At 36.0% G+C, this 26,939-nt stretch overlaps 1 protein-coding gene across 2 annotated transcripts in view; it reads left to right on the forward strand.

Moving 5' to 3' along the window:
* The window catches only part of CAPRIN1 (cell cycle associated protein 1), a 37,847-nt gene extending 11,202 nt beyond the window's left edge, over positions 1-26,645 (forward strand). The window contains exons 3-19 of one of the 2 annotated variants that reach the window (XM_032841016.1): positions 3,000-3,062; positions 3,174-3,260; positions 6,681-6,919; positions 7,008-7,090; positions 9,811-9,948; positions 11,507-11,559; positions 11,637-11,723; positions 13,741-13,896; positions 13,980-14,088; positions 15,952-16,013; positions 16,480-16,590; positions 16,817-16,966; positions 17,871-18,021; positions 20,721-20,915; positions 21,801-21,901; positions 22,922-22,985; positions 24,524-26,645. In XM_032841016.1, coding sequence (XP_032696907.1) covers positions 3,000-3,062; positions 3,174-3,260; positions 6,681-6,919; positions 7,008-7,090; positions 9,811-9,948; positions 11,507-11,559; positions 11,637-11,723; positions 13,741-13,896; positions 13,980-14,088; positions 15,952-16,013; positions 16,480-16,590; positions 16,817-16,966; positions 17,871-18,021; positions 20,721-20,915; positions 21,801-21,901; positions 22,922-22,985; positions 24,524-24,588 — 1,914 coding nt within the window. In that variant the 3' untranslated portion in view covers positions 24,589-26,645. The remainder of the gene's footprint in view (positions 1-2,999; positions 3,063-3,173; positions 3,261-6,680; positions 6,920-7,007; positions 7,091-9,810; positions 9,949-11,506; positions 11,560-11,636; positions 11,724-13,740; positions 13,897-13,979; positions 14,089-15,951; positions 16,014-16,479; positions 16,591-16,816; positions 16,967-17,870; positions 18,022-20,720; positions 20,916-21,800; positions 21,902-22,921; positions 22,986-24,523) is intronic. The other variant, XM_032841017.1, reaches the window with a different exon arrangement.
* Positions 26,646-26,939: the final 294 nt, after the last annotated feature.

Below are 26,939 nucleotides of genomic sequence, written 5' to 3' on the forward strand. Positions count from 1 at the left end.
TCACATGTCTGATCCCTGGGTTAGAATGATTCTCATACTAGTATTGCTAATCTTATATAAGGCCTCTTCATTGGCTTGGCTTCCTCATAGCATGGCAACCTCAGGGTTACTGGACTTTTTACAGGATATCTTGGGGCTCCAAACACAAGTGTTTTTAGTGACTAGCAAACAGAACAGAGATACATTGCTTTTATGATATAGCCTTGGAAGTTTACAGGATTGCTTCCATGTGGTCTGTTGGTAGAAGCCCACTGGATACAATTACAGGGGAATTGGACTAGTTCTGCATGGGGCAGTGTCAGGGTCACATGGTAGAAGAGTACGTAGAACTGCAAATGTAGCCGTCTTTGGAAAATGTAATCTGCCATAGAAATTTGGGATGGATGAATACTAAATTTGTTACTGTGTAGAAAATTGGGGTTTTTCTGCTTTAGGATATCTTGTCCTGGTATAGGACGGTATAGATTCCTATTCAAGGATTATTATAGTTAAAGTCCTGGCAGTATCCTGAAATCTGTCATTCTTACTATCTTCTATAGTATGAAATTTCAATTTTTTATTATACAAACTGTTCATCGCAAATTATCTAAGTGTACAAAACAGAGCAAAAGGAAACAAGTTCCACCTATAATTCTACCACTCAGGTACCATTCTTAACAATAAGAAAACTTGTCATATATATTTATATATGTACATGTTTTAGGATTTGATTTGACATCCATTTTAATTGGCATGTATGTTTTAAGTTCTTAAGACATTAAATGATAAAGCTAAGCCAGGTATGTAAAACTGTACCTTATGAGGGGTATATAGTATACTCAACTCTATTACTTTAGATTTAGCAACAGCTTCTTTGAAAAATGTATAAAAAGGGAAGATAATAAGTGCCACGTATAAATTAATAGCAGTTTTTCTTTTGCCTAATAGTTAATTCAGAATTTTTACTGTAGTAGCATTACATTTCGGGCTCTCTTTCCATTCTTATATCTTCTATTATCTACATATTTCTAAGCAGGAATCCTTACTATAATAAAATATTATTATACCCTAAGTCATCACCATTAAAAGTAAATCTTGTTTGGTTTGTTATTTCTTTTAAAAGAAAAGTAGCCTACTCTTTTAAAAAAGAGGTGAACTGTCTTTATTCATCCTCAAAGAGTGTTCAAAGGCAGTTGAGCATATCTTTTGTACCTGGAATTAGGCCTGCTGTCATTTTTCAGCAGTCAACCTTAGACAAATTTTATACCTTTCCAGCTGAAGGTTATTTTGTGAAATAATCCACCTAAGAATACAATTGGATAGTTTCAACAGCCTTTAATGTTTTAATGTTTATCTTGGTTTTATTTACCTCCAAGATAACTAAGGGATTGTTACACCTTTTTTTTTTTTTTTGGAGGTTTTATTTATTTATTTGAGAGAGAGCGAGAATAAGCAGGAGAGGGGCAGGGCGTGATACCAGGACCTTGGTCTCATGACCTGAGCCAGTGGCAGATGCTTAACCAACTGTGAGCCATCCAGGCATCCTGTTAGGCTTTTTAATTTAGGGTGGAATGGTTATGCAAGTTGACTGTTTCTGGTATAAGGAAAATGGATCATTTGACCTAAAACTAATTAGTATTGTTTTTAAATTTATTTGACCCTGAATGCATTTTATTAGATTTTGTATTTTGTTTCATGGTTAGTTTTATTTTTGCTAAGGGTAAGGAACAATATATGTTCATAATTTATTGTGATTATATTAATTAAAAATATTTTTCCCCCTTGGGGTCTCTGGGTTGCTTAGTTAAGTGTCCCAACTCTTGATTTCAGCTCAAGTAATAATCTCAGGGTTGTGAGATTGAGCCCCAATGTCAGGTGTAGCGCTGGGTGGGGAGTCTGCTTAAGATTTTCCCTCTCTCTTCTTCTGCCCCTCCCCCCCTTAAAAAATTTCTCCCCCTTAATTTAGGTTTCTGTTTACTCCCCCTCCTGACCTTTAAAACAATAACTTAATTCTTGACTTTTGCATTACCTGGATATCTTTTCTTTGGGGTCTTAACAAATAGTTGTAGTCTGGGAAACTGCCACAGTTTTCATTTTAGTGAAAATAAAGATGACTTTAAACCAGAGGTTAATTTTCTGTTCCTACTTTCACACATTTAATTCCGTTTGTGAGAAAATAAAGCAAAGTCTTTGACTGGCACACTATCCAAAGGGGATGGAATAACTGAAGTATCATGTTACTCAAAAGGAATGGATGAAGCACATCAAAGATAATAAGTACTTGGGTCTAATCAGGAAAAATACACTCTTTTTCTATGACTTAGTCACAGGATTTCTTTCTTTTTTTTTTTTTAAGTCACATGAATTCTTTTCAAGGGGCAAGAGAGGGACAAGAATTCAACACTATAAAATGTCTATGTCTGTATGCTCCTGTATAAGTAGGATTGTAACCAAATTGTATCCCGCACTCATGTGGGTAGGAACCATTTATTCAGGCCATCTGATGGATATCTTTTTTTGAGAAACCTAAAGAATAAGCATTGCTGTGTCAGATCATTGGCTTATAGTACAAAATTTGGTATCATTCAGCAGGCTGGAGTACCTACGTTCATTTATTTAGCTTACTGTTTATTAAATAACTTAGTTTATGCACTAACTTACACTGAAATTAACTAGGGGTGCCTGAGTAGCTCAGTGGGTTAAGCCTCTGCCTTCGGCTCAGGTCATGATCTCAGGTTCCTGGGATCGAGCCCTGTATTGGACTCTCTGCTCAGCGGGAAGCCTGTTTCCACCTCTCTCTGCTTGCCTCTCTGCCTACTTGTGATCTCTCTCTCTCTGTGAAATAAATAAATGAAATCTTAAAAAAAAAAAAAAAACCCACCCTGAAATTAACTAAAAAGCAGTTTTAGGGCAAGATTTGAGACAAACTTAGAGGATGATATGGGTTTGTATTTCAGCATGGTTAGGCTGGTATGTACTTTAATGTGGGGCATAATTTTTTTTTTTTTCTTTTAACATAGGGCAAGCTTGATGATTACCAGGAACGAATGAACAAAGGGGAAAGGCTTAATCAAGATCAGCTGGTAAAGATGCTACATTTTATTAAGGATTGTATGTTTGCTATTTTTAATAAGAAAATTAATTTGTGGTTCTTTGTGTTTTAGTAAAATTGGGTTTTGTCTTTATTATTTTAGGATGCCGTATCTAAGTACCAGGAAGTCACAAATAACTTGGAATTTGCAAAAGAATTACAGAGGAGTTTCATGGCATTAAGTCAAGATGTAAGTAAAAGACTATATATATGTTTATGAAATATTAAAAGTAAGGCAGAACATTTTTTTTTTTGTTTCTTTGGGCTTTAGTCCTTGTTTTACTGTTGATAAGCTCTCTGCGAGTTGAGAGGATTGTATTCAGTTACACCTAAGATGCTTTCTAGTTCTGTAAAGTTTAATGTAACACCTGAAAGATGCCTGAGAACCAAGGTTTCAGATATGAGAAACTTAATATAGTAGTTACCCTAAAGATTTCATTGTTAAAAAAATTAGCTTATTTATATACACACATGCATTTATTTTCTGTATATTCCTTGTATGTATGCACATTTATTTTTCATATATTCCTTTATGCCTAATGACCATCTTACAATCCTGTTAACTATCAGAAAATAGAGTCTTGTTTTTATATTTGGTAATCACTGTCTCCATTAGGGATCTTAAGGAATGTGGCAGACTGGGATACATTCCTCTTGTATCAATTTGTGATCCACCAAAGTGGTGTGTTTTTCCCAACATCTTTGGATCTGATAGAAGTCTTTGGGAACAAGACAAAAATTATATACAAACAAAGGCAAATAATTTGTTGAAAGTTGAGACCAGAAAATTCCTATCCTGAATTGGTTTTAGCTTATTTGGAGAGGGGTTAACAGCATTAAATACAAAGTTGCCTCTGATTTTGTAAAATGAATAAACAAAACAATTTGTTATGTGAGGAGAGACATTGCAGTACAGAGATAAAAAATTCTGATTCTGGAACCAGTCTGTTTTGAATCCTGATTCTCCCACTTTTACTTAGTAGTTGTAGGACTCTGAGTTACTGTTAACTTTTAGTTACTTGTCTGTCCCTATAACATTCAGGGTTTTCCAGAGAAATAGGACCAGGAGTATCAGAAGAGAAGCAGGGAGAGGCTGTCAACACTACTTCAGTTTACTGATCTGTAAAGTGGCGATAATAATGGCCCCTGCCTCATCACAGAGTTGTGCTTGGAACAGCATTTGACTTACAGCTAATATATTTCAGGCACTTAATATCATTATTACTTATTAAATTTGATTAAATGTGGAAAATATTAATGATATCCCTCCAAATGGAATAAAGGAAGCTTAATTTTACACCAAAATAGGGAATTGTTCCACTTCACCTAGGTCAGACCCTTAGGCTTGATGAATCCTGGCCAATTTGTTTTTCTGATTTCTTTAAAAAAAAATGGATCATAGAAGTAGGATTGCTATACAGTTTAATAATACAGTCAATTTCTCAGGCTACTAACACTGTATAAGTGAAAATACTTGCATTCTCCTTTGCTTTTGATTTAACACTGATGTTTGCAGGAACTTTTTTCACCAGGCATTTAAATTCATTTGCAGTCTTTATTGAACTCTGATCCTTTATTGCACCTTCCCACAGTTAAACACCTTTTTTGTTTTGCATTCAGGAGTTCTTGGGGCACCTGGATGGCTCTGTTGTTTAAGCATCTGCCTTTGGCTTGGGTCATGATCCCAGAGTCCTGGGATCGAATCCCAAGTCCAGGTCCTGGCTCTGTGGGGAGCCTGCTTCTCCTTCTCCCCCCTGCTCATGCTCTCTCACTCACTCGCTCTCTCAAATTAAAAAAAAAAAAAAAAAAAAGAATTCTTTAATGTTGCTCCAGCCTACCTTTTTGAGTTTTCGTATTCTTTACTTGAACTCACTTTATCCAAAGTGGCATTCTTTATCTTCTTATTTCTTTTGCTTTCTTTACTTATTTCACATTCCTGCCCGTCCTCCTGTATTTCCGGCCCCTGGCTACTGGCTGCCTCTCTGTCCTAAAATTGCACATACACAAACACACCCAGCCTCTGCTCCCCAGTAAGATGGAAGGCTTATCTATCTTAGGAGTAGATGTCACTTTCTCCTTGAAAGCTTTCTGTACTGCCCTAGCTTAGATTTCATCTCTATGTTCACATGCTACTTACTGCTAAATATCATTTAATCTGTTACCCTCTCTGCTGCCATCCTAAATTTGTCTTCTTGTAGACTACATTGTTCTCCTAGGTCTCTCTTTCCCATATCTCCCTTTACTATTCATTTTGTATGCTTTTATTTGGTTTTCTCTCAGTTTATCCTAGTGAGGCTTGAGAAAGGGGGAAAGGTAGGAAGTAAAATACTTTTTAGGACTCTTGAAAAGAGTGACTTTTTTTTTTTTTTTTTTAGAAGTCTGACCTTTGACCCCAGGCTGGCACTATGCGTGAGAAAAAAGAGACCTACTGGGTCTCCCTCTACCTTCCCAGGAAAATATAAGACTAGCAGAAGGAAAAGAATAGTGGGGAAAAAAATATGTGTACTTAGTATATATCTCTGTTCTTCTGCCACCTTCTTTTTGTCTGCCAGTATACCCTTATTCATAAAAACAAGTTTCTTTTTCTTTTGTTAATTTGTTACTGTTTTTAAGTAAGTTCCACATCCAACATGGGGCTTGAACTCATGACGTTGGAGATCAAGAGTTGCATGCTTTACTGACTGAGCCAGCCAGGTACTCCACAGTCACTATTTTTTTTTAATATTTTTATTTATTTTATTTTATTTGTTTTTTAAGATTTTATTTATTTATTTGACAGAGAGATCACAAGTAGGCAGAGAGGCAGGCAGAGAGGGAGGGGGAAGCAGGCTCTCTACTAAGCAGAGAGCCCGATGTGGGGCTTGATTCCAGGACCCTGAGATTATGACCTGAGCCGAAGGCAGAGGCTTAACCCACTGAGCCACCCAGGCGCCCCATAGTCACAATTTTCAGTATGTTGGGATAATACAGTACTAATGTGGATAGTTGGGGATGAGGAAGGCAATGGTGGGTTGTGGCATCCCACAACCCAGTCATCCCTGTGAGTTGATAGTAGATATTTAAAATGAAAAAATTTGGACCATTTTTCCATAGAAGAGATGGATATAGGTAAGATTTTTTATTGTTGCTGTGTTTGGGTTTCTTTTTTAATTGACTCAGGACTTAATTAGAAATTTTAGTTTTTATGCTTTTTATTATGAAAAATGGCAAAACTAAAGAAAGGGATATAATGAACACCCCTATATCCACACTCAGCTTCTATGATTTTCATCTCATGGCAGTCCTATTTCATACATACCCACAACTACTCCCTTGTTCGCTCTCAGCTAGGTTATTTTGAAGCAAATCCCAAATACATCCTTTACTGGTAACATTTCAGTAGTATAATAGTTTATAGGGAGGGGAGGATGTGTTCTAAATTTCTAACAACTGTTTAAAACAGATAATGTATTAAATATTCTTACTTGTAATTTGGGAATCCTCATTTTGTGTGTCCAGGTCACATACTCAATGAGTAGGTCTTATTTTTATTGGACCTGAAATTGGTTGAACTGTATTAGGAATTTTGTGAAATTATTTTCAGTGTCTTATGCTTACACTTTTAATGCAGATTCAGAAAACAATAAAGAAGACAGCGCGTCGGGAGCAGCTTATGAGAGAAGAAGCAGAACAAAAACGTTTAAAAACTGTACTTGAGCTCCAGTATGTTCTGGACAAATTGGGAGATGATGAGGTGAGAACTGACCTGAAGCAAGGTTTGAATGGAGTGCCGATATTGTCTGACGAGGAATTGTCATTGTTGGATGAATTCTACAAATTAGCAGACCCTGAACGGGACATGAGCTTAAGGTATAGTTATTTGATAGTAGAAACTTCTAAATGTTGACTTGACAACTAAAATGTAATTAATTAATCTTTAAATTACTATTATTATAAGGTTGAATGAGCAGTATGAACATGCTTCTATTCACCTATGGGACTTGCTGGAAGGAAAGGAAAAATCTGTGTGTGGAACAACCTGTGAGTATTACCATAATTTTTTATTTTGTAACTAAGAATCTTTAAAAATTAGTTTTCTGTTTAAAAGTAATGTTAATTGAAGAAATTTCAGAACTGTGTAAATAACATTCATCTGCTGTTTACTTTTGGTTTATTGGTTTGTTTCCTTTTTGCTGTGTGTGTGTGTCAGTCACAAACACCAATCATAAATCGGTAGAGATGGGAATCCTAACTTACCATGGTTTTGTGTATAACTTACTCTGCTTGAAGTTGGACAGATTAACACCAAATAAACTTTTCAGAGTTGTTGGTATTAGATAGGGGACTGGTTTTTTTCCTTATTGGTGAAATTTTATGAAGAGTATTTTCCATACCTCATACATTTTACTCATGATCCTTGCTTTCATTTTTGCTTAGTTATTTTTTAGACTTCTGCTAATTTGAGGATGTTATTTTCTTTGTATTTTTTTAAAACCTTAATCGCAAATGAACGGTGCACATTCATTTTAAAGAAAATAAAAGGACATTTAAGTTTCACTACCAGGGTGCCTGGGTGACTCAATGGGTTAAGCCTCTGCCTTTGGCTCAGGTCATGATCTCAGGGTTCTGGGATGGAGCCCCACATCTCTGCTCAGCAGGGAGCCTGCTTCCCTCAGTCCCCCCCAGCCTGCTTCTCTGCCTGCTTGTGATCTCTGTCAAATAAATAAATAAAATCTTTAGGAAAAAAAAAAGTTTCACTACCTCAGTAAATTAGGAATTTTAGGTTTATTTCCTTAGTAAATAAGGGAATAGGTTCTTATCTTTGCTATTTATTAAGTTGATTTAGGAAAGTAGATTTTGAACATATTAAGATGAATGTATCTGTGTTTATACCTTATTTTTAGCTGTTTGGTGGAAAATTGGATAAAAAGCTTTAATTGGCAAAACTGTATGATGTAATTTGGAGTGTATTTTCTTTAAGGAAATAGGTAAATCAAATATGGGAACCAACCTTTTTGTATCTTTTCATGTAAGAAATAATTTTCTTGGTTTGTCAACTTGCATTATTTACTGTATTTCTTCATTAAAAAAATCATTTGCTTCTTAATTTTAGATCTGCATCAAATATGTACTGAATTTATCATTTGAAGTTCAAATAGAAATCTACTGTGTGTATAAACTTGTTAGCTTAAAAAGTAGTTTTAGGTCAAGCCTGATCAAATTTTCATGAACGTTACTGAGGAGTAATGAGGGTTAAATGTCTAAGCTTATATCTTACTTTGGTGTTATTTTCTACCTAGTTTTGTTTATCTTAAGAATGTAACATCTTTATTGCTAATGAAAAGTTACTAATGAACTCAAATTGGTGTTTTTATGTGCATTTAGTTTTCACAAGTTTTTTAAAACAAGTAATTCTTAGTTACGAGGCTCTGATGCAGAGGAAGGGAGATGTGAATGTTCATTCAAAAACTTGTTAGTTTTATTGTTAACAGGATTAACTATATTGTGATAATGTCCTTGACGTTTTATTTATCTGTAAAGTGACCTATTATTAGGGAATAGATACATTCTACATACATAGGTACATTCTGCATGTACTATATAAGGCCAGGAAGTTGAGATTAATTATTATTATTATTTTTTTTAAGATTTTATTTATTTGACAGACAGAGATCACAAGTAGGCAGAGAGGCAGGCAGAGAGGGAGGGGGAAGCAGGCTCTCTGCTAAGCAGAGAACCTGATGTGGGGCTTGATCCCAGGACCCCGAGATCATGACCTGAGCCGAAGGCAGAGGCTTTAACCCACTGAGCCACCCAGGCGCCCCAGGATTAATTCTTGACACATACCTTCACCTGCTGCCCTGCCCCCTTATATCCAGGTGTATCAAATTCTGACAGCTTTCCCTTTTAAATACGTTTTGAATCTATCTACTTCTTTTTCTTTTCCTTCTACTTTTCTGCCTGTCTCTTGTCTAATGCAATCTCTTAACTTAGTCCACCCTCCCATCCTTCTTTAAATTCTTTTAATGGCTTTCTTATATTATATTTTACATACAGTTGTTTTTAACTTAAAGATCTTGCATGTTCTGGCCTTTACCAGACTTGTCTTTTCTTCATGTTTTTTCTTGCTCCCTATGGCTCAAGCCACAGCACATGCTTTCATTTTCTTGTATTTGGCACCCTTTCTCTTCATATAGGGCTTTTGTAAATGCTTTTGTCTCTGCTTTGAAGCACTTCTCTTCTTTCTACTACTCATCTTCCAGATCTGTGCTCTTGAAGCACTTATGAGGAAAGCCTCTCAAGTTTCCTGCCTAGGTCCAATCCATTGTACCTTTGTGTAGTACTTTTCACAGATGTGATTTTACTGTTTTTGTATCTGATAATTCTTCTCTATTAGACTATAAACTTAGGGCAGATACTGTATCTTTTACAAATCTTGTTGTAGCCCCATTGCCTACTGCATTCATTGCCCAGCATATAGGTAGGCATTAAATATATACTAAATGAATAAATAATAACTGTCAGCTTTTTGTTTTGAACTAACTTCCTTTAAGTGTGTAAAGTTTAATACTAATAGGTTCTTTTTGTCCTCTATCATTCCATCGTTTCTGTTTTTGGTGGATTTTATGTTTTTTATATGTATGTTTCAGTATGGGTTGACAAGTTTTTTTTCTTGGAGCAGTATTTTGTAGCGTGTTGAATCTTACTCAAGTCAGGCATTCTGAGATGGTCTAACATTATAATTCATATTCAATTTCTAGATAAAGCTCTAAAGGAAATTGTTGAGCGTGTTTTCCAGTCAAACTACTTTGACAGCACCCACAACCACCAGAATGGGCTGTGTGAGGAAGAAGAGTCAGCTTCAGCACCTACAGCTGAAGACCAGGTAGCTGAAGCTGGTAAGTACTTGGGTGGATATGAGCTTTAGTTCATAGTCCTGGTTTTACTTCTTTTGCACAAGTTCAGGCCATACATTTACTTAGTTACATAAGCACATGGAGGTTTTTAATGAAACTTTTGCATGACAAAATATTAAATGTGTATTAAGAGTTATTCCAGAGGTATTAAGTATCAGTCATTTAGGGGCACCTGGGTAGCTCAGGCCAGTGTCCCAGTCTTGACTGCATCTCACGTCATGATCTCGGGGTTGTGAGATAGAGCCTGTGTCTGACTCCATGCTGGGTCAGGAATCTGTTTAAGAATGCCTCCCTTTCCCTCTGCCCAAATACCAGTCATTTACTTACTGGTTCAAATGTTCAGTTGGATCACTGTTACAAACCGATATTTTTTTGTTGCAGTATTGCTGGGCTCTTGTAATATAGATGAGAAGAAATGTTGTAGGGCTTTTTAAAGTACATTTTGGCTGACCTGCCCAGATTTTATCGTTGTTTACCATGCTGGTATATGAAGTGAGTAGTATGAGGGCACATATGTGCATGTGTATGTTTTAAATGTTGGGGTGATTATAACTCCGTAATCATCCCCAAGTGTAAAGATCTCAATGGAAAGAGATTTTTTCCAGTTAACTTTAACACTTGGCATAAACTAATAAGTAGGTAAGCACTCATTAGGAGTCCTTTTACGATAACTTAAGTCTGAGTATCATTGGAAGCATTGTCAGAGCATAAATTTTGTAGTGGTTAAAAAGCATGGATTCTTGAATCAGATTGCCTGGATTGAAATCTTGGCTTTGACACTCATTAGCTGTGTAACTTTGGGCAAGTGACTGAATTTCTCTGTACCTCAGGTTCTCTGTTCAGAGAGAAGTATGTATCAGGTATCTGGCACATAGTAAGTGCTTCCTACAATGTTAGCTATTAGGTTGAAGCTACAAAGGAAGATTGCACGTTGGTGGAATTTATGGTTGCAGATCAACATAGGGAAGTCTTTTCTCCACATTTAACTGCTTTCACCAAGGATTAAAATAGAGAGGAAGATTTCAATCTGTATGCTGCTTTATAATATTACTTCTTAGGCTAGAGAGAGAAGTTTTAACTTAGCTCTTTTACTGGCATTATACCTAATCCAGGATAACTACTCTTGAGCCTGATTCATTCTGGAGTAAATGTAAAGAAAACTCTTTCTAAATACATTATTATAAGAATGATTAAAATACAGAAACTTAATGCTAACTATAACTTTGTTAATAAGTTGTGGTTATTTGATGGTAAACTAACTTTTTTGGAGTTTAAAAGAATTGTTAATTTTTAAAAAAAATTTTCTTAGGGCGCCTGGGTGGCTCAGTGGGTTAAAGCCTCTGCCTTCAGCTCAGGTCATGATCCCAGGGTCCTGGGATTGAGCCCCCGAATCCAGCTCTCTCAGCAGGGAGCCTGCTTCCTCTTCTCTCTCTGCCTGCTTCTCTGCCTACTTGTGATCTGTCTGTCAAATAAATAAATAAAATATTTAAATACAAATTTTTTTCTTACTCTTCATTTATATCATCTTTTAACGTCTTAGAACCTGAGCCAGCAGAAGAATACACTGAACAAAGTGAAGTTGAATCAACAGAGGTATAATTTTTATTTAATGCTGGCCTTCTTTTTCTGCCTTTCACGCAGAACTCTGAAACGTTTACTTTGCTTTGCAGTATGTAAATAGACAATTTATGGCAGAAACACAGTTCAGCAGTGGTGAAAAGGAGCAGGTAGATGAGTGGACAGTCGAAACAGTTGAGGTAAGAGTTCTCTTGGGTGCGAGGTTGTTGTCTTTTTTTATTAGTAATTTTTATCTCCTAAGAACAAATTAAGATTGTATGTTTTTAGTACATTTATTATCATAACAAACTTATTAAACTTAAAAGATCATTATGTTTAAGAGATTATTTATACTTGTGGATGTTTAGTAGAATCTCTAGTTGATCCAGCTATAGAACATATATATAAAGTTATATGTGTGTAACTTGGGTTTATTAAAGTACATGATTTGTATGTTGTTGATACCAGGTTGCTTTATAAAAATCTGGGCACCCACATGGATAGCCTTTAGAAAAGGCCCACCTTCCAGGGGAATATGTTGGAGTGTCATCTTAGACTCCTTCTCCCTAATGCTCTGGATTTCTCTAGTGTTTCTTAATTCTGTTTCTCAATTGACATTACCTTCAGGTCCTCATGTCTAGTTCAGGTGCCCCTTTCATATTTCTCTTTCCTGAGTGCTCCAGGCTATCTTACTCATTTTTATAGGCCAATTACTAGAATAGTTTTAATTAAGTTACTTTTACTTGAAACTTTTGATGGTGCTGTGTAACCTATAAGATAAAATCAGAATGTCTTACCAGGTTGGTCCTTGCCATCCTTTCCATCCTCTTTTTGGTTGCTTCTTTTATATATCTGAAGTACAGAAAAAATAGCTTTCAACTGTGAATAATAATGCTTTTCTCTTTAATATTATTCCATCAAGATCATTCTTCAAAGGTGTGTTAGTACCTTTAGCTCTTTATAAATGTGCCAAAATGCACTGTTGATAGGTTGAGTAAAGAACTTGCCCTGTACTCTAGAAAGTTACCTAGTTTGGATGAAAATAGTGTCCCATGAAGCGCTAGCAAGACAGTATATGTAATTGGTGAATTATGCAAGGCAGTTCAGAAGTATTAGAGGAGGGTTAGAAGAAAAATAGATCTAAGAGATCTCTCTGTAGAATGGTGATTTGTGTAAGAGGTAAGCAAACCTCCTGGGCCTTGACTAAGTAGATTTGGTGTATATTTTTAGGGGAGTGAGGTAATAGGTATATATTAGCATGAATATAGGGGTAGAAATATGAATTATTAGCATTTTTTAAAAAATTGAATGTTAGGGATGAAAAGTATGTGTTGGCATAGTAGAAAAGTTTGGGAAGTAACAGTGCTTAGTAGGACTTTTTGCTTTTTATTGGGAGAGAATAGTATATTATCTTACTTAGTACTGTGCCAGTATGGTTTGTTCTTAAGTACTTGATAGGTAGGGCCTTTCCAAAGGCTATTCAGATGGAATTCTAAGGAATTTTTTGAGATATAGATGTAGATGACACATCAGTTGGTCTTCTTAACAGTTTAGGTAGTGATTATCTCACTATTGCTTATAAGAGAAGTAAGCTTATGATTTATCCAGGCTCACCAGGTATGACTTGCCCAGGATTAGAAGCCAGACAGAACATAAATTTAATATAATAAAAATTAGTGAGATTTCCCAGAAGTGGGGAATTACTAAATAGTAATCAGAAGAAATTATTAGAGGTAGGTAAAAGGTAGGTATAGTGATCTTTGGCTTTTGTAGCAAGTTATATAAGGTGATAGGGCCTCATCCTAGAGAGAATGAAACAGTAGGAACTCAAAGTTTGATGATGATAACAACTAACTTTTCTTGAGTGCTGACTCAGTCAAGTATTGAGGTAAATGCAGGTTTAATTTCTTTCTATAGAAGGCATAGCAGTTTTAAGCACAGTACATTCTTTTAGGAAGCAAGCACGGGTAATCTTCGAAAGCAGGTTATAAAGTAAATCTGAAATGCTACATAATCGTCATGTGGAATTGAGAACACTGTAGAAGTGACAGCACTCAGTGTTAAATTTATAACTATGGTCAGTTTGAGAAACTACATTAAAGCCTGCTACTTTGTTTATAGTATAGTGCCATATAGAGTTTGGGGGACCTGTCATGGTAATGAATGGAGCTCTTTCATGCTCCCAGTCTGCATCTCTCCCCTTATTTTCCCCTTTAGGTGGTAAATTCACTCCAGCAGCAACCTCAGGCTGCATCTCCTTCAGTGCCAGAGCCCCATTCTTTGACTCCAGTGGCTCAGGCAGATCCCGTTGTGAGAAGACAGCGAGTCCAGGACCTTATGGCGCAAATGCAGGGGCCCTATAATTTCATACAGGTAGGTGCAGTTGAGTCAAACACTAACTGAAAGTTTAAGTGTTTACATTATTTGATTTAACTCCATTATATCCTGACTTGCAGGATTCAATGCTGGATTTTGAAAACCAGACACTTGATCCTGCCATTGTATCTGCACAGCCTATGAATCCGACGCAAAATATGGACATGCCCCAGCTGGTTTGCCCTCCGGGTTAGTAATGGTGTATTCTTATGTGAAAAATACAGGGCCGGTGCTCTCAGGTTTTGTGAAGTATGTGAAAATTAATTATTTCCTTTTAATGTTTGCTTAACTTTTGGATCTTGGGTCTTTTAATTTGGTAAGAAATACTGTTGTTCCCTGTAATATGAGTAACTGTAGTTACGTTGCTTCTTTTTAACCTTTTATTGTCATACATAAACTTAAGTACGTGCAAATGTAGTTTGATGAGTTTCACAGACTGAACACACCAGCACCCAGAAATGGGACATTACCTGTACCTCAGAAGCCTATTTGTGTCCCTTTTCAGTCACTAGTTTACCCTCTCTTTTGGCTCTGTGGGAACCATTTCCTGATTTGTAACATTACAGACCAGTTTTGCTTATTACTGTAATTTATGTAAGTTAAATTGTGCTTGGCTTTTTAAATTTCAAAATTAAGCATGAAAATAATAGAGGTGTCTTTCTCTGAAGGGTGTTTGCAGCTTTTTAGGAGAATTTTTGAACATTTTATTACCTAAATAAAAATGAGATGCAACAGTGAGGTGGTTAAGGGGATGCTTAAGAGGAAAGGGGAAGATTGGCCTATAGACAGTTGAAGTTTCTGGGTGCCTGGGTGGCTCAGTTGGTTAAGCGACAGCCTTCGGCTCAGGTCATGATCCTAGAGTCCCTTGATTGAGTCCCGCATCAGGCTCCCTGCTCAGCAGGGAGTCTGCTTCTCCCTCTGACCCCCTCCCTTCTCATGCTCTCTCACTCTCTCTCAAGTGAATAAATTAAAAAAAAAAAAATCTTAAAAAAAAAAAGACAGTTGAAGTTTCAAACTTGTATTACTAGTCTTACACCGTTATTAGAAATAGCACTAAAGAGGATTGGCATCTTGTACCTGGTTAAGTGGTCCATTTTTCTCCAGGACCGTCAGTCATTTTGAGTCTTGGTTTTTTCCCCCCAAACATGTCATTATTAAGGGTACAAAAGTGGGACTGTATAAAGTAACATACTTAGGGGCGCCTGGGTGGCTCAGTCGGTTAAGAGTCTGCCTTCAGCTCAGGTCGTAATCCCTAGGGTCCTGGGATGGAGTCCTGTGTTAGGCTCTTTTCTCAAGGGGCGAGTCTCATTCTCCCTCTCCCTCTGCTGCTGCTTTGCCTGCTTGTGATCTCTCTGTCAAATAATAGATGGATAGAATCTTAAATAAAATAACATGTAATATCATGTAAATCTTCAGTGTCATAAAAGGAATTGCTGAGGAAAGCATGTTTAATGACACTGTTAGTTTGTTAGTTAGGATTTCTCCAAAGTAAAGGAAGCTCATATCTAATATTTCTACCAAGAGTTAGAAAACAAATTATGGTTAGGCCTTATGGAAAAGAATCAGTTATTAGTGTTCATTTTCCAAGTTCTACCAGAGAAAGACCCCACATAGTTTTAATAGCTGAAAAGTTGTGGCAGGATCAACATATACAGCATTGATAGAACCTGTAAGCCATTTAGATACTCAGTTAATGCTGAGTTCATTAGCCTCCCTTAGCAAAATGGGTGATTTCTAAATGACTAACCACAGATCCAAATTTTTGATTCTTTAACCATGGTTGGGGAAGGGAGTAGAAGACTGGTGGGAGTTGACAGTTTACACACTGAATTGAATATAGGTGTTTTAAAAGCATATTCTTATTTTTTCTTGTGGAAGCATTATGACTAGAAGGAAACCAGAAAAGCTCACTTAAAAGCTAAAATCCTAACGATACTTTTCCAGTTTATTTTCATGATCACTAAAGTTTTTTTAGGATTTGGCTATAAAAGTTTTCTCTGAAGAAATTTGATTTTTGGATTAACAGTGGATTTTTTGGGGTCAATTTTACAGTTCATTCTGAATCTAGACTTGCTCAGCCTAATCAAGTTCCGGTACAACCAGAAGCTACACAGGTAAGAGTGACAGAAATACTGCTGTAGGTTTGTTTTTAATTAGTTCTTGGGTCTCTTTCATTAATGGCTCATGAAAGTGAGGTATGAATTTTATCATTGTCCAAGTCTGTTGTGGGTAGCTGCCAGCCTTTATTTCCATGTTACATTTACTTTTGTTTTAATAACTTAAAAAACATTGTTTTTGTTAAGTCTCATGTTTACAATAATTTTTTAACTTTGAACTGAGTAGAATTTGAGAAGACATATTTAAATGTCAAAATTCTAAAATTCAGTGTCGATATTGCCATTTAGAAGCATTTGTTGGGGACTTCATAACTGGACTTGGGTATATTTAACTTTCAATTTTAATATTAGATGTATTTTTTGCAGTTAAGTTTTATAGTCTCCTTAACAGGTATATCTGTTTCTTAGCCCTGTGTTACAGTTTATAACAGAAAGCAGCTTTGATTGCTTTGTTTCTGTGTAGGTTCCTTTGGTTTCATCCACAAGTGAGGGGTACACAGCATCTCAACCCTTGTACCAGCCTTCTCACGCTACAGAGCAGCGACCACAAAAGGAACCAATTGACCAGATTCAGGCAAGTTTCTGTTACTAGGTAACATAAATTTGATGAGGCACTTACTCATGAATTGGGTGCAGAGGTAAATTACTATTAATATTGTTACTCTTTTTGGACCTAATGCAAGCAATACAGTATTTTGCTTTTATGAAATAGTTGAATTTCTTAACATACTAAGTCTTGGATAGTAGACTTGGCTAAATACAGTTTATCACTAAAGTGCATCTATTCATTTTGTGTTTAGGCAACAATCTCCTTAAATACAGATCAGACTACCGCATCATCTTCCCTTCCGGCTGCTTCTCAGCCTCAGGTGTTCCAGGCTGGGACAAGCAAACCATTACATAGCAGTGGAATCAATGTAAATGCAGCTCCATTCCAATCCATGCAAACGGTGAGTAATTAATTGAACTAATATTAAATGCCTATTGTGTAGTATGATCATGCCAGAGTCTCAACAAAAAAAGTCTTCATTTACCTTTGTATTTGAGTTTGCATCTTTCCAAACTGTAGAGTATATTTAATTGAACATAAACTCTAATTTTTTCCTGATCCCAGAGATAGTATTTGAGTCTTAGGAATTATGTGCTCACATCTTTGTTTTTTATAGTTTCATCCCTTTTGGTTTGATTAATAAAAGTAAATGTGCAGAAAAGTAGACTACTACAATATTTATATATAAATCATTACCTAGATTTAACAGTTGTCTACTTTTTTCCATATTTGCTTAATCTTTTATTTTATGGACATTTCTCATAGTAAATTTCACATGTTATAGTTCATTGTGGTTTTTCAGTTTTTCATCTCTAAACCGCAGGGTTTCTAGAAAATGCTGATGAAAATACCATAATTAATGGGACACAGTTAAATTCGTGCTCATGGGAAAGTTCAGAATTAAATATTAAAGTAGTAACTTGCTAAAAATGTCAATAAAAATAAAAATGAAGTATTCAACTCAAAGTTAAAGTTCATAGAATTAATTTCTGTTAGTGACATTGTATCAGTGGTTTGCATCTTTAAAAAGCTTTCTCATTTATAATTGCATTTCCAAGCTGCTATTTTTGTGTCTTTTTAGATTTTCATCCCCTCTTATGCTCTCCTTTAAGTGCTGTGTGGTGTGTATGTCTGTATATTAAAAATATATATACTGTATATGTAGAGTGAGTGTGTGTGTGTGTGTGTGGGACTATAATGCGTTTACAGTTGAGGTAAAACCAGCATTGAGGTCTGCCTTATTAAAAATAGGGAAATTATTAGCGTAAAGGGATGATGTAATCATTTACTTTATTTACTTACAGGTGTTCAATATGAATGCCCCGGTTCCTCCTGTTAATGAACCAGAAACTTTGAAACAGCAAAATCAGTACCAGGCCAGTTACAACCAGAGCTTTTCTAGTCAGCCTCATCAAGTAGAACAAACAGACCTTCAGCAAGAACAGCTTCAAACAGGTAGGAAAACCAGTGTCTCTTCCTTGGCTTCTTGCCCTCCAACACAGTTAACTGATGGTGGTAGGAGAGTTTAGATTTTTAGAGTGTCAGGGTCCAAGAATTTTTGTTTTAGTAGTAGACCTTACAGATTTTTCATTACAGAACCTGAATTCAATTGAGTCCATATTTATTTTATGTGCCTGTACTTTTTTTGGAGGCCTTACACCAATTTTCTTTTGATCAGTAAGTGCTCATAATATCCCTTTTTCATTCTATGATTTTAGTGGAATTAAGCTTGTTACTTAAATTATGATCAACTTTGATTGCTAATTAATTAAAGCCAAATAGTGTGATACCTGGTAGGTAGTAAGTCAGTTAGTTATACAGTTAAGAAGCAGTAAGGAGTTGGCTTGGTTGTCAGTACACTAGTTAGAATAAAGCAAGCAAAAATCCCATGGTAGCTGTCTTTGGTAGACTAGGTTAAAACAAAGTCTTTTGTTGGCAAGTAAGGTCATTCATAAGTTGGCTGGTTACCACACCCATCGTAGTAATGTAGCTGGGGATTTCTTAACTTTTGTAAGGCATGAAATAACTGCTTTAGGTCTGTGGTTATTTAGATCCCAGGTTGTTTAATTGGAATCCCATAGCAAACTAGCAGACCTTTCTAAAATCATAGGAGTTAATAGCTTAATTTTATCAGACTGATTTAAATTACTATGAGATCTTTTAATTGTCCATATTCTTGGTAGACCTGGATCAACATTACGGATTTTTCAGTACTAAATTCTTACATATTTCCTATAATATTAAGCACCAGTAATTAGTAAGGAGTTTGAATCAGCTATAATCTGATATTTATCCATTACGCTATTTGTGTTCAGCTGCTGAGGGATAAAACTGGGTTTCATGCCCTCATGCTCCTTTAATTATTGCCATGTGCTCATAAGCATGTCAGCACAATGTCTAAAGGCCCCAAATACACCTGCTCCATAGCAAATTGTACTGTTTAGTCAGGAACAACATGAAAAAGGGATAAGGCAAGAACCTGGCTATTATTTATGGACTTGGAGTTTATGGTATACAAACACTTTAATAGAAATTCTGTTTTTTAAAAAGAATTCTGGTATTTTCATTTTTTTTAAAAGATTTTATTATTTATTTTTGCGAGAGAGAGAAAATGAAGATATGAGCCTGGGGGGAGGCACAAAGGGAGAAGCAGACTCCCCACTGAGCAGGCACCTGATGCAGGTCTTGATTCCAGAACCCTGGGATCATGACCTGAGCCGAAGGCACAGATGCTTAACCAACTGAACCACCCAGATGCCCTGATTTCTGGTATTTTTAAATAAAGATTACACTTTAATTGTACCACTAAGAGTTTTCTTGCAGTGAGATTTGACCAAGACTAATAAAATTCTTACTGATAAAAAGTTGAGTTGAAAATTCACTTTTGACCACTCTACATGCATGTGAATGAATCTCTTCAGATAGAAAATGTTACCTGTAATCATGATAGTTGCCTGTAATTTTAAATTTGGGGAACGTAGTGAAAGGCAGTCTATAGAAAGATCACACTGTGAATAGTATAATTGGTCCATTAATTACATAGTTCAAAAAGGAGCCACCACTCCTTCTCCTCCTAGGCATACTTGGGCTTACTCACTCCAGATATCATTCTGAACACTGATAAATGTGTTTGGGGTTTCTTCAGGATATAAAATATATCAGGTGAAGTTTTTCAAGAGTCACACCACCTCTTCTGTCTGCCTAAACATGGGAGATTTGGGCTGGCAAGAGGCTGCTGATTGTTTTTGTTCTTGGGGTGTAGGCCTTCCTTTAGTCTCTACCTTCCTCACCTTCCAAAGGCACTGTTTACATCCCGTTTTGTCTCCTCTATGAATTATAAACATTGGGGTAGTATCAGAAAGATACCTCAGGATTTAATTTTTGAAGATTTTTAGATTCTAGACTTCTCCCCATTGTGGAAGGAGGAAGGGGTGTGCAAGGTTAGCATAAACCTTTTAGAATCTTCTCTTCACCTCATCAGGTTGAGTGCCAGTGTGAGTAGTATTTAACTGTCTTTTAAATTGGTTGTACTTAAAAGGACTTGAAGTGGAATCAGGCATTAAGGGGGGTATAAGCTGAAGGCCTCTGCTGATTTATCTTTATAATTGACTGGATTTTCCACCATATGATTGCCTAGGTGTGGGAGAGCATGGTTTTGTATGTTTCACTAAGTAGCAAGGGCAATTTAAAAGGATATGAAAACTTTTACCACAAAGGAACTTTTTAGTGAAAAGAAATAATTAAATGATACAAAATGATAATTGTACTGTTCCAGTATGTAAGATATTTTGAGTTATTGTGGGTCTCTTGTGCTAATAGACAGGTGCCTCTTAGAAGATATTTAATAATACAGGTTTTGTTTCATTTGGAAGGATAGAATTTTGTGCTCTTACACATTTGTGTGCTTCTAAAGGTTTGGAATTATTGTTGGATAATTATATTCTCTTTAGCTAATTAATATATTGGTAGGAGGAAAATAGGGATTTAATGACTTAACTAATGTATAGTGATCACTATTATTAATATGAAAATTTAAAGACAATTTGAAGAGGAAGTACAAGGCACCTCTTAAACCAGAAACTGAGAGAACAGTTTGTAATGAGCTATGTGTATGCGGGGTGTGTGTGTGTATAAATTTTTTCTTTTTATTATAGTGGTTGGCACCTACCATGGTTCCCAGGACCAGCCCCATCAAGTGACTGGTAACCACCAGCAGCCTCCCCAGCAGAACACTGGATTTCCACGTAGCAGTCAGCCGTATTACAACAGTCGTGGTGTGTCTCGTGGTGGTTCTCGTGGTGCTAGAGGCTTGATGAATGGATATAGGGGCCCTGCCAATGGATTCAGAGGTACAAAAAAAAAAGCAGCAGCAAATTTATGTTCTTTTTTTAATTTATAAAATACATAGAAATATGTTGTATGGTTTTTGGGAAAGATATGTATCTGAGTTAGTCTCTTATGTACAACTTAAACGTTTTTTAGTATGTTACAGGCATTTATTTATTTAATTAATTTACTTATTAAAGATTTTATTTATTTGACAGAGATATAGCGAGAGGGAACACAAGCAGGGGGAGCAGGAGAGGGAGAAGCAGGCTTCCCGCTGAGTGGGGAGCCCGAGGTGGGGCTCAGTCCCAGGTCCCTGGGATCATGACTGGAGCTGAAGGCAGATGCTTAATGACTGAGCCACCCAGGCGCCCAGCAATTATTTATTTTTTATAAAAGATTTTATTTGAGAGAGTGAGAGAGAGCACAAGCCAGGGGAGGGGCAGCAGGTGAGGGAAAACAGATTCCCTGCTGAGCACGAGCCTGATGTGGGGCTCCATTCTAGGACCCCAAATCATGACCTCAGCTGAAGGCAGGTGCTTAACCAACTGAGCCTGCTGAGGCGGTCCTGTTTTAGGCATTTAAACCGACAAAATTAGGAATGAATTTTTTTAGGTGTCAAATCCCTGACTTCTGTGTCCTCTAGGTGATACTTGTTTCCATTAATTATCAGACTTTATGGGGATTTTTTTGTGCGGGGGTGTGTGTGCATGAATGGGTAAAAGTGTCATCTTCCAAGTAAGTTAATACTCAGAAATTCAGGAGCAGATGGGATCAGGATTGGAAACTAGAAATTAGTTTAAATAATTAGCATGGCTTACAGTTTTTCAGTTCTTTTTTTGGTCAGTAGTAGGAAATAAAAATTCCTTGTATAGATAAGAAAATTATGTTCTTGTCCTAAATTTTAGGAGGATATGATGGTTACCGCCCTTCATTCTCTAACACTCCAAACAGTGGTTATACACAGCCTCAGTTCAGTGCTCCCCGGGACTACTCTGGCTATCAGCGGGTAGGTAGAAGTTGCTTTAAAATACAAACCTGACCTAAATACACCAATGAAGTGGACTGATACGGCTGTTTGTACTTTAGTAATTAAGTAATTTGGGGCTGATTTTTTAATTTTATACAAGGTACTTCATTATGGAAAATGATAACTTTTTCTTAAGCACTCAGCATAGTTGCTCATTTAATAGAGTCTTGAAAACAGAATGATTTTCGTTCACTGTTTGTGGGATTGCAAATTAGTGCAGCTACTGTGAAAAACAGTGTAGTGTTTCCTCAGAAAATTAAAAATAGAATTACCATATGACCCAGTAATTCCACTACTGGGTATCTACCCAAAGAAAATGAAAACACTAATTCAAAAAGATACATGCATTCCTGTGTTTATTGCAGCATTATTTGTAATAGCCAAGGTATGGGTGGAAACATCCCCAATTATCCATCATTAGATGAATGGATAAAGAAGATTTGGTATATATAATGAAATATTATCAGCCACAGAAAAAAAAGAGAGAAAAGGAAATACTGCCATTTGCAGGAAGTGGATGGACCTAGAGAGTGTGATGCTAAGAGAAATAAGTCAGAGAAAGAAATACACCACACGATCTCACTCATACGTGGCATTTAAGAAACTAAACAGAGGTGGACAAAAAAAACACTTTTAAGTGGAGAATAAACTTGGTAGTTGCCAGAGGGGCGGGGGTGGGTGGGGAATGGGTGAAATGGATAAAATTTTTGAATTACCCTTTTGTACACCTGAAACTAATATAATACTATATGTTAATTATATATGAATAAAAATAAGTTTGTGTAGGAGAAAAAAAATGATTTTTAAGAGCAGAGACATCTCATTGAATATTGAGAATAACAAGTACAATTACAGAATAACTTCTCTAGCTATATTATATTGAAATGTGCAAAAAATAATAAGGAAGAATTTTGTGTTCTGTGTCAGTAAGAATAGATAGATGATGAGTAAGCATTAAAAAATTACATTTCCTTCAGTACTAACTAGCTTGTCTTTTAGGATGGATATCAGCAGAATTTCAAGCGAGGCTCTGGGCAGAGTGGACCACGGGGAGCCCCACGAGGTAATATTTTGTGGTGGTGATCCTAGCTCCTAAGTGGAGCTTCTGTTCTGGCCTTGGAAGAGCTGTTCCATAGTCTGCATGTAGGTTACATGTTAGGAATACATTTATCATTACCAGACTTGTTGCTAGGGATTAAATGAAATGCTCTGTTTCTAAAACTAATCTTGAACCCAAATTTAATTTTTTGAATGACTTTCCCTGTTACTATATAAATTGTCTTGAAAACTAAAACATTTCTCCTCCTCAGAAAAAGTGTTTTTCCAACTGCAAATTATTTTTCAGGTCCTAAAACCTGCTAAATGTTTTTAGGAAGTACTTACTGAAACATTTTTGTAAGACATTTTTGGAATGAGATTGAACATTTATATAAATTTATTATTCCTCTTTCATTTTTGAACATGCATATTATATTTTAGGGTCAGAAATCCTTTAATGGCCAGATAAGCCATAGTTACATTTAGAGAACCATTTAGAAGTGATAGAACCTAGTTGAAACTTCAATGCCTTTGGATCACTAATAGCGATACAAGTGTCAGATTATTTCTGACTTCTAAATAAAACATCCAAAATCCTAACTAATTTATTGAACTATCTTTAAAAATTGCAGGCTTAATAAGTTTCTGATTTTGTCTATTACCAGAGGAAAACTGCTTCCTATTTGTACAGGAAGTCAACCTGTGTAACAATTAGACAGGTAGCATTTTGTATGATCTGAATTTCTAAATGGTTCTCTGATTTAAGGGAAGTTAAATTGAATAGGTTTCCTCTAGATATTGGCCATAACATGTATAAAATGTATATTAAGGAGGAATTACAAAGTACTTTGATTTCAATGCTAGTAGAAGCTGGCCAGCAAAAAGGTGCATTTTATTTTTAAATTAATGGATCACTTGGGAATTACTGACTTGAAGTATCAAAGGATATTTGCATGTGAATGTGGGTTATGTTCTTTCTCATCTTGTAGTATATTCTATGAAAGTTGAGTTGACCGGTAGCTAAAAATCTGTTTTAACAGCATGTAAAAAGTTACTTTATCTGTTACAAGTCATTATACAATTTTGAATGTTATGTAGTTTCTTTTTAACAGTTTAGGTAACAAGGTCTGTTTTTCATTCTGGTGCTTTTATTAATTTTGATAGTATGATGTTACTTACTACTGAAATGTAAGCTAGAGTGTACACTAGAATGTAAGCTCCATGAGAGCAGGTACCTTGTCTGTCTTTACTGCTGTATCTATTTCCAACGCCTGATGACAGTGCCTGGCACATAGTAGGCACTCAATAAATACTTGTTGAATGAATGAATGAATGAGTACTGGTGGAATACTCCATTAGCTCTACTCTTCTTTTAGCTAGAGAACGTGAGCAAATTTGCGCATGACAACTTCCAGGACAGGTGAACACTGAAGAATTGACTTCTTAAACCTAATAATGTGGTGACAAGCTGCCCACATGCTTCTTGACTTCAGATGAAAATCTGCTTGAAGGCAAAGCAAATAATATTTGAAAGAAAAACCAAATGCCATTTTTGTCTTCTAGGTCGTGGAGGGCCCCCAAGACCCAACAGAGGGATGCCGCAAATGAACACTCAGCAAGTGAATTAATCTGATTCACAGGATTATGTTTAAACGCCAAAAACACACTGGCCAGTGTACCATAATATGTTACCAGAAGAGTTATTATCTATTTGTTCTCCCTTTCAGGAAACTTATTGTAAAGGGACTGTTTTCATCCCATAAAGACAGGACTACAATTGTCAGCTTTATATTACCTGGATATGGAAGGAAACTATTTTTATTCTGCATGTTCTGTCCTAAGCGTCATCTTGAGCCTTGCACATGATACTCAGATTCCTCACCCTTGCTTAGGAGTAAAACATAATACACTTTACAGGGTGATATCTCCATAGTTATTTGAAGTGGCTTGGAAAAAGCAAGATTGACTTTTGACATTGGACAAAATCTATAAATCAGCCCTAGAGTTATTCAGTGGTAACTGACAAAACTAAAATATTTCCCTTCGAGAAGGAGTGGAGTGTGGTTTGGCGGAACAACTGCATTTCACAGCTTTTCCAGTTAAATTGGAGCACTGAACGTTAGATGCATACCAAATTATGCATGGGCCCTTAATATAAAAGGCTGGCTACCAGCTTTGACACAGCACTATTCATCCTCTGGCCAAACGACTGTGGTTAAAAACACATGTAAATTGCTTTTTAACAGCTGATACTGTATAAGACAAAGCCAAAATGCAAAATTAGGCTTTGATTGGCACTTTTTGAAAAATATGCAACAAATATGGGATGTAATCTGGATGGCCGCTTCTGTACTTAATGTGAAGTATTTAGATACCTTTTTGAACACTTAACAGTTTCTTCGACAATGACTTTTGTAAGGATTGGTACTATATATCATTCCTTATAATGTCCATTGTCTGTCACTAATCCTTGAATCTTGCTGTATTGTCACCTAAATTGGTACAGGTACTGATGAAAGTATCTAATGGATAATCATAACACTCTTGGTCACATGTTTTTCCTGCAGCCTGAAGGTTTTCAAAAGAAAAATATCAAATGCCTGCTGCTACCACCCTTTTAAATTGCTATCTTTTGCAAAGCACCAGTATGTGTTTTAGATTGATTTCCCTATTTTAGGGAAATGACAGACAGTAGTTTCAGTTCTGATGGTATAAGCAAAACAAATAAAACATGTTTATAAAAGTTGTATCTTGAAGCACTGGTGTTCAACAGCTAGCAGCTTAGGTGGTGCACCCCATGCACTGTTAGTGCTTCAAATTTTATGGTTATCTCCAGCAGCTATTTCTGTAGTTGCATTTATCTTTTGTCTAACCCTGATTGAATTACCTTTTTCTCATGGAGGCATTTATATTCAAAGTGGTGATTCCTTCACTTAGATGCATAGGGAGAGTCACAAGTTTGATGGAGATGACAGTTTAGTAATTTATGTACTGTTGGAATTTGTGCTAGCAGTTTGAGCACTAGTTCTGTGTGCCTATGAACTTAATGCTGCTTGTCATATCCCACCTTGACTTCATGGAGAATTAATCCCATCTATTCAGCAAAGGCTACTAATACTAAGTGAATGGTATTTTCTGTGCAGAAATGGAATTTTGTTTTATTAGCCTTTAGCTAAGGAATTTTTCCAGTAGGTGCTCAGCTACTAAAGAAAAACAAAAACAAGACACAAAACTATTCTCAAACATTCATAGACAACTGGAGTTTTTGCTGGTTTTGTAACCTACTAAAATGGATAGGCTGTTGAACATTCCACATTCAAAAAGTTTTTTGTAGGGTGGTGGGGAAGGGGGCATATCTTCAATGTTTATTTTAAAATAAAATAAGTTCTTGACTTTTCTCATGTGTGGTTGTGGTACATCATATTGGAAGGGTTCTGTTTACTTTTGCAAACAAGTATTTCTTTTGCTAGCACCTCCCGTTGTGTGCTTTAAATGACATCTGCCTGGGATGTACCACAACCATATGTTAGCTGTATTTTATGGGCAATAGATAAAATATTCATGGTTTACTGGGTAATCCCTAGATGTGTATGCTTACAATCCTATATATAAAACTAAATTTGCTATCTGTGTAGAAAACAATTTCATGACATTTAAAATGGAAGTAAATAAGTTCTTTATACTAGTGATCTCTATGAATCAGTTTAGAGATGGGATGGGGAGAAATGCGTTCTAGGTTTCAAACTTCTATGCATTAGTGTAGATGTTGTGAATGTGTAAAAGGTGTTAGCAGTTTTATTATTTCTATGTATGTTTTTAAAGAATCGTTTGTTCTTTTGGAAATAGAATTTTTTTTTTTTTGGCATTCTATCATCACAGTTTAAATGTTAAGCTTTTGTGTCACAATTCAGACTATATTTTTCAAAGGAGTGCCTCGTTATGAGGCAGAGAACTTTTTAAAAGTCCCGTTAAGGTCTGA

The sequence above is a fragment of the Lontra canadensis genome, unplaced genomic scaffold (genome assembly GCF_010015895.1).
Source record: "Lontra canadensis isolate GAN:19392208 unplaced genomic scaffold, GSC_riverotter_1.0 scaffold118, whole genome shotgun sequence".
Classification (NCBI taxonomy): domain Eukaryota; kingdom Metazoa; phylum Chordata; class Mammalia; order Carnivora; family Mustelidae; genus Lontra; species Lontra canadensis.